General features: G+C 42.5%; 1 protein-coding gene across 2 annotated transcripts in view; it reads left to right on the top strand.

Moving 5' to 3' along the window:
- The window catches only part of Cabcoco1 (ciliary associated calcium binding coiled-coil 1), a 98729-nt gene that overhangs the window by 12576 nt on the left and 77839 nt on the right, over window positions 1-8314 (top strand). For both annotated transcript variants that reach the window (XR_003378103.1, XM_005360150.3), the window contains exons 3-4: window positions 3672-3841; window positions 7438-7582. Coding sequence is in view for 1 of the 2 variants with exons in the window: in XM_005360150.3 (XP_005360207.1) it covers window positions 3672-3841; window positions 7438-7582 (315 nt within the window). In the remaining variant the exon portion in view is untranslated. The remainder of the gene's footprint in view (window positions 1-3671; window positions 3842-7437; window positions 7583-8314) is intronic.

Below are 8314 nucleotides of genomic sequence, written 5' to 3'. Positions count from 1 at the left end.
TCTCTCTCTCTCTCTCTCTCTCTCTCTCTCTCTCTCTCTCTCTCTCTCCTCTTCTCTCCTCTCTTTCCTATCCTCTCTCTCCTCTCCTCTCTCTCTCTCTCTCTCTCTCTCTCTCTCTCTCTTCTCTCTCTCCAAGCTGGTCAGTAGAAGACTCAGACAATATTACAGCTGGCAATGTCTTGCACTAAATAACTCCTTTGGAGTGGAATGATGGGGAAAGAACAGAAACCATCAAGTCAATACTCAGCCCCAAGGTCAAGTCAAGGGAGGGAGTCCACTGCCAGTAGGGAAAGGGAGAAAGGGGGAGGGTGTCAGCCAAAGCTGAGGTGGGGGAATTCAGGGAGTGGTCACCAAAATGTGCTTGAAAAAGTTGTTGTGTTCACTCAAAGAAAATAGTGAAAAAATAAAAATAAGTTACAAAGACCATGTACAGGTATTCAGGTCAAATGTTTACCCAGAGTGCAGGTGGCAGATGAGAAGAAAGTTTAAAGAAAACTCAACAGCAGTGAGAGAAATGTTAACCAAAAGCTCATGATTAAAGGCTGAATCAATTCCGCAAACCAGGAGATTAAAGAGCTGGTAAGATATGTACATAAAGAAACCCTTGGAGCTAAAAGAAGACACTAAGCATAAAGAACTAAGTTAATGTGAAATCTGCTTTGCCGAAAATGAAGTCAGTGACAACAGAAGATAAACGTAAGGAAACTCGTAGTGGGGTGTGTGTAATAACACGGTGGGTGGAAGGGGATCAGGCTACACATCTCACATCAGCAATCAGAAGAGAATGAAACTTCGTGTAACACAGGCTTGGCCTTTCCTGTTTCAGTGGAACGAAACTTCAAGCATTTCTTTATGTCTAGAGTAAGGTGACCCAGGGACAACGAGCAGGCAGGCCTCTCATAGTTCCCTGTCAGGCATGGGCCGCAGATCTCTGAGGACCAGGCAAGTCATCCCAACCTGGTTTGTAGAAAGAATGTGATTTCAGAATCACAATCTAGCAGGGGTTGTTTAGGACATTTTTAATACAAGGAACTCAAAAAACTCAGTGTCCTGTGGTTTATTTGAAAAATTGACCTATCACCTCAGGAAAGATTAATCAATTCATTGATGCATCTAACAGAACAATAAGAAGAAAACTGTCAAAGAGAATTGTGATCTAGAAAACAAAAATAAGAAAATAAATTTAAAAATCCCTGGCAGTGAGAACAAGATTCATTTGAAATTAAAATAAAGGCAAACAGGATAATTATAAACTAGAACAACTATTCTAGAACATTCTGGTAAAAATAAGAATGTGTGTGAGGGGGGAATAACCCAATTTCTACCTTTCACAAAAATAAAACTGAATTTCAGAATGCTTTCTAAAACTGTCTTAGAAAATCATTGGTAAAAGCACATAATAGGGGTTGGGGGGATAGTTCAGTGGGCGAAGTGCTTACTGCTCAGGTGTGGTGACTGGAATTCGGAGCCCCAGCAACCATGTAAAAGATGTGCAGTCATGGCGGCTGCCCATAATCCCGGCACTGGGAGGCAGACAGTGGATCCCAGGGCAAGCTGGCACTTTTAAGTGGAGGCAGATACATAAATACTCTATGTATACACACACACACACACACACATAGATACATATAATGTCACTATCAAACTCAATATTATGAAACCAACCTGCCCCTAAGTCTCCTGTTAAGTGATATTTTAGATAAAGATTACAAGATGGCTGCCAATAGCAATCATAGCTACTTATTTATGACTCTGTTTGATTTTTGCACAATGGAAGAAAAGCTAACTTGTCCTTGTGAGTTAACAAGGTAATACGATACCTACAGAAAAGCTCTTCCCTTAGGCCAGTTTTATAGGCTTAACAACATCGTGTGCCCTGGTAGGAAGGGGAGAAGTGACGAAGGGATTGCTTAAGAACCATCAGACCTCACGTAGGTTTTGTGGTGTCTCCTAATAGCACTGCATTTGTGTTGGGCGTTGATTTGTTACACACATGTCAAAGGACATTTTAGCATCTAAATTTGTTTTAATTATCACTTGTTTGAATCCGGTGAAGGACAGGGCTCTGCTTTTGAAGATGGTGAAGTGAATTTGCCACACATACCATCTCCCAAGTCATCCTGAGAAATCACATATTAGCAACGAGAAAAACCAATTAAGCCTTTGTCAAGAAAAGAGGATGCAGAAGACCCAAGCCATGAGCTTTGAAGGTGATCCCCACAACTGGATGTGCAGGAGCCAGTCTGAGGGAGATACACACAGCTGTGGGCTTTAGGACGAAGGAAAAATACAGGATACCTCCTGGAGAAAACTCTAGATGTTATGCTGTGAATCCCCATTTGAAGTGTAGGACCTTGGTGTGCAGGAATGGGGTACACATACCTGTTTTACAGACCATTTATGTCACAGTAAAATGAGTCTATATCTTTTCTTATTTCACTAATCCAAACAGACATAAACGTTAGAAGAATTGACAGGAAGTAACTACACACAGGAAATGCCTATGAGTTGGCTATCAGGACAGAGGAAGTACCAACGAGTTTGTATCACGGCACCGGAAGTGTCTACTAGTGTTGATATAATCACTCAGGGAGCGTCTAATAGTTTGTACGTAGGCAGGTCTCACATCCAGCTCATTTCCTGCAATCTGCTATCCCCTGTTCAAAGATAACACATGAGGACGATGCCTGCAGAGACAGTGACAGAGCAGGAGCAGGACAAAGACACTGACTGTCAGAAAGATGTGAACAGAGACACACAGAAAATACAGGCTAATGTATTTTTTTTTCAAACTTATGGAGCAAAAGCAACAACCACACAGAACAGACTTATAGCAGCTGGGGGAAGAGATGATGGACAAGCAAAGGCGAGAAATAGTCGAAGAAAAATGTCGAGAAAGAAAGACGTTAAGAGGAACTCAGGGAAGAAATAACTGTTTAACCCATCCTGAGAGAGAAGAAGTAAGAAGAAATAGACTTAGGGAAAAAAAGGATGTTTGAAAAAAAAAATTAAATGTACTTGACAGAAAGCCAATGAAACGGGCACAAGCTGTTTCCTTTGCAGAGAGAGCAGGATATTTAACAACCTGTTTTCAGAAACAGATCAAACGTAATCAGTAGATTGTTTCGTAGAGAAATCCTGGCTCTAGGTGTGACAGAACTGGGAGGAAGAGCGTTCACTTTGAATGCCTGCCTCTAATCCCAGTCATAGCAATGGAGTTTGGAGTTTGGGCATTGGCATCAGGAGTTCAAGGTGGTCTTTGGCAGCATGGCAAGTTCCAGACTAGCCTGAGCTACCTGAGGGCCTACCACACACACACACGCACACACACACACACACACACACACACACACACACACACAAAGAAGGGGGTGTTGAACTTTAAATTTCAGGCAGAAAAAATACCAGGTATTGAACGTATAAGAAGTGGAGACAGAGAAAAAAAGAATTGAGGGGCAGGGGGAACACCTTCTCATCCATCCCCTGCCACCCTTCATCTTCCTTCCCTCCTCCCCTTTTCCTGTCATCTGTGGGTCCTGATAGGACTGAACACTTTAAGGTGAGATGCATTCTAGAATTTTCATTGCACTTGTTGCTTTCAAGACTTCTCAGAACTGTTTTCAGTATTTAATCTCATTTAATGTCTGCCTTTTTTTGGTTTGTTGTTACAGGAAAATGAGAGTATTTCTGAATTTCAAAAATCTCCAGACTTGCTTAAGAGATGCCATTCTCTTGGACTACTATGTGTCCGGGTTCTTTTGGGCCAAGGAAATGGACTTTTCCCTCGACCAATATTCAAAATTTATGACCCTGCTGGACATGTTACTGCATAATCTTCAAAGTAAGCCCAGTCCCCCTTTGTTGTTTTAAAGGGAAGAAATGTAGTCTGTGTAAATTAATATTTCAAAGCCAAGATGCTTGCTTCATTGTGGTTCCTTTAATAAGAACTGCGGGTTTGTTTCCTGGATACAACAGGGACAGCTCATTTCACACTGAATGGTAAATCCTCAAAGAATTCCTAGTAAGACTAAGGCTCTCTTTGTTGATTCGCCAAAGTTATTCTAATTAGTATTCCCCGCACCAATCACACTCAAAATATCTTAGGATACTCTGATATTTTTGCGATATTTCCGTATACCCAAAACTATGTTGAAATCCAAATATCCTTTAGTCTATCTTAAAAGTAGATTACTTTGTATTCTACATTTTTAAAGCGAAAAACGGGGAAGCCTTCTGTGTATCGTATGAAAAGACTCCATATCAGCAGAGCAAAAGAACATGAAGAAATTTTTTATAAAAACTTTTGTTTATAAAAGAAGATAAAAAAGTGTATATTTTTATTTATATGCATACAGGAAAGCAAAAGAATACAGGAAAAAATATGAATTGTCTGTGAAGCCAGGCATGGAGGCACACACTAGAACCCTAGTAATTAGGATCTGGGGAGGTTTGAGGGGGAGAGTCTAAAGATGAATATAACACACAGCAAGAATGGATCTTATTTAAAAAAAAAAGAAGAAGAAGAACAAAAACCTTCTGGGGAGGATGTGGAAACTGGGGTGTGAGCTGTAGGGGCTGGAGGAAGCCTTTTCAGGCTAGATCTGCAAATAAAGCAAAGCTTGAATGCATTGGTCACACGAAAATTAAAGTTCCAAAGAATGTTTGATGTAGCTGTCCAAAGCTTCGCAACTTCTGAGCAGAGCATTCACAGTCAAAAGAGCGCAGAAGGCCAGAAGGCAGATGCTTTCCAAAGCTTCCCATTCCGAATTTGAGTGAATATTTCTGTTTTACACCTTTCTCACACCTCCCAGCCTCCCAGTGGCCTTCAGTTGAGCTCTGTGTGGTTGGTGTCAGTTCAAGCCCACACTTCTGACCCGTGGAGCAGGCTTCATGCAGCTAAATCAGGAGAAGTGGATGCGGCGAAGCAAACAAGTCCATGTAGACATCTGGGAAGAAAACAAGCCTTTAATTCCAGCACTCAGGAGGCAGAGACAGGTGGATCTCTGTGAGTTCGAGGCCAGCTTGCTCTACAGAGTAGGTTCCAGGACAGGCTACAAAGCTACAGAGAAACCCTGTCTTGGAAAACAAAAGTAACAACAACGAAAGAAAGAAAGAAAGAAAGAAAGAAAGAAAGAAAGGAAGGAAGGAAGGAAGGAAGGAAGGAAGGAAGGAAGGAAGGAAGGAAGGAAGACCCTCTCAAGTCATTCGATGGAATTAGAGTGTGAACAAAGAGACACACTCATCTGGTTTACACATCAAGGAGGTAAAGTGTGTTCACAGCTAAACTAAGGGACCATGGGATCCTGAAGAAAAAGTCAACAACAGCACTCCACCATAGCTCCAGGCACAGAGCACAGCCCGGGTTTGTGGTTGTCAAGCCCAGCCCACTTTTGGACAGCTGGGCTTCTGACCAAGATGTTCTGCAGAGGACCCACCTCAGATCAAACAGGATCATCTCAAAGATACGCACTTCGGAGACTTTATCTTTAGAGCATGCTCTTGCTTTTATGGTTTGTACCCACTGAAGACAGAAAATATTTCTGAAAAAAAAAAACACTTCTATTCAACAAGTTCAGATTTTTCATTCTTGTCAGCATTTCCTGAACAATAGACCACAGCAAATAATTTCTGCAGTATTACTCAGAGAGAGAGAGAGAGGACCAAGATTCAGAGGGATTCAGTTAATTCCTTAAGTTGACATGAGGTCCCCTCAGCAAACAAGGGTCTCTCCTTCTGATGCCACATCCAACACGGCTTGCATGGGGCAAAACGTAGAACAAACAACTAAGATAATTCATTGGAAACCAGCACACAGTAAAACGCTAGAACCCAGTGCACATGTGACAGATGAGAAACGACACAGCCTACGTTCATATAGAGTAGACCAGAAATGGGCACATGAAAGAAAGGCATGTATGTAAAGGAACGTGGGTACGTGCTAGGAAGGCACATATGTAAAGGATCAGAAACAGGTAGATGACTGTGAAGGGCACATGTGTAAAGGGACAGAAAGCACCACACAGTACGAGCAGCATGTACAGAACAGGCTCGAAGCTGGTTCTCGGTAGAAATAGTACATGTATAATTGATGAAAACGTGGTACACCGCAGAAACAGCACATTCATAGTAGAATACAAGCTGGCACACATTAAAGCAGTGTCGGAACCATCAAGTAAAAAGAGCACACACATAGACTAGCTGTCCCCAGGTTTCTGTGCAGCTCCCATTTGCCTGCTGCAAGCGCGCCATCATTTTGGATGCAGGTGTTCTTGTTTGCAGACAAAATGGCGAGACCAGCGACCTAGCTGGCAAGTGCCTTTACCTGATTTCATCCCAGGTTTTCTAACTAGCTACAAATCTAGTCTTTTTCCTCACCTGAGTTTGCGTTTGGTTTAGTCCCTCCCAGTCTGGTCACTGCACTTGTGGGACTTCAGTTAGCTAAGAAAAGGGGTAACCCCTGCACTTTGGGAAGTAATCATCACTAGCAAGGCAGGAAGCGCTCCAAAAACAGTCTAAGGAGTCACCCGTAAAGCCACAGTCTTATAAACAGACGAATTCTGTGTTTGATAACCGTAGTGCCATCCAGAATTCAAATCAGTAATCTAAATAACCCTTTCTCTTCATCTCAGATTAATGAGTTTGATTTTTCTATTATGAGTTGCGCTCCTCAGACTCATTTTTCCTTCCCAAATTCCCCTCAGCTGTGGGGGTTATTTTTAAGGTTTATTGTGAAAAGACAATTGTACAGTTGTTGTGTTTTACCTGGGGTGACAAAAGGCCCTTGAACTGCAGTTGTGTGTGACTCGTGTGATAACCATGACCTATAGGAGGACCCTGAAATTTTTCTCCTACCTACCGACAAACCAAGAGAGACATGAAATGAATAAAATGTAAAATTAAATATGGAAAATTTGAAAATATCCATATAGTTGACTCCTATCAAAAATCTTCCAGCCAAATTGTTCACATGGCAACAGCCATGTGTTGCCAAGAGACAGGGGATTCTATTCACTGGCCTTCCACACCCAAGTTCAGCACCGATGTCCACGGTGACTGAACCCACGATCTGGGTCTCCTCGCCACTTACGGTGGCCAGATTTTCTCTAATTTTACACACCCCTCTTTTTTCCCCCCTTAAAATATGCTTTAAAATTTTCCTTTCCGTTTAAAATAGATATTGGTGGTTTTGCTTTTTTCAACTGGAAACAAGCTGTCCCCCCCACCATGTATATATAAGGTAATAATGATCGGTAGACCAACCACTACTAATCATCCAAAAAGCAATTATTAACTTGTTGTAGAGAAACAAAGAGCTTCGCCATTTCTCCCCCTAGACGCTGGGCAAGGGGAATCTGGGCACATTTAGGACCTCCTAGACTCTCGTACTCCCACAGCAGCCTTCGCAATAACGGAAAGGCTTTCTGGCTCTGTTTTCAGCGCACCATATGTCCTTAGAGGACAGCATCAAGTGGCTCGGGGAAGTGATGGCGGAAATTGGACCAAACCATTCACTGAAGAACGAGGGGTTGCACGTCTTTGATGTCAGAGAAGCCAATGCCATCATCGATTACTTGAAAATCAGGTAGGACTTGTATTCGTCCCGTTTATCTTTTGCTTCATGTCCTATAGGAAACACCTATAAAAGATAACCTAGACTTTAGTCAGTTCAGATGGGTGTAGAATCTGTGCCGCATCTATTCAGTCAGCAGATAGCAGCTGGGATGCGGAGACGGTCTGAGAGAAAAGGTGCTTGCCACCAAGCTCTGATGAGCCGCGAACGCTGGGAACCACAGAGTAGAAGGAAAGAATCAACTAACTCCCCCAAGCGGCTGATGGTCACACGGCAGTGGCACAGGAGCACCCCCACAGCCGCAGGAACACAAATGAATTTTCTTAAGGGAGAGAATTCTGCAGGCTTAAAGAGGATTCCTGAGTGACACTTTGACTTCCTCTGGCCTGGGGACTTCCCTGAGTCTGGAACTAACAGCATTTTATGAACAGAATTAAACCCAGGTGCAATGGATTCAAGAAACTATATTTACATTTTAAAGAGTACCATTCATTTCCACTTAAGAGTTGATTCTGCATGATTTGTGTTTGCACTGAAAGAGCTACACGTCCTCACAGGAGAGGTCTTTAATCCTAGGGGCAGGGGAAGCTAAAGCACTAAGGCGTGAGTTCAAAGTCATCCTAAGCAAATTACTGAGACCTTGCCTCAAGAGTATTCACAAAAAGGACTCAGAATGTAGCTCCTTGGTAAAGTGTTTGTCCCTACCAACCATGAGGTTGTGTGCTCAATCCCTGGCACAGAAAA

Source organism: Microtus ochrogaster, linkage group LG2, assembly GCF_000317375.1.
Source record: "Microtus ochrogaster isolate Prairie Vole_2 linkage group LG2, MicOch1.0, whole genome shotgun sequence".
Taxonomy (NCBI): Eukaryota; Metazoa; Chordata; class Mammalia; order Rodentia; family Cricetidae; genus Microtus; species Microtus ochrogaster.
The sequence above is the reverse complement of the archived record's forward strand: the minus strand, read 5'-3'. Positions and strand labels throughout refer to the sequence as shown.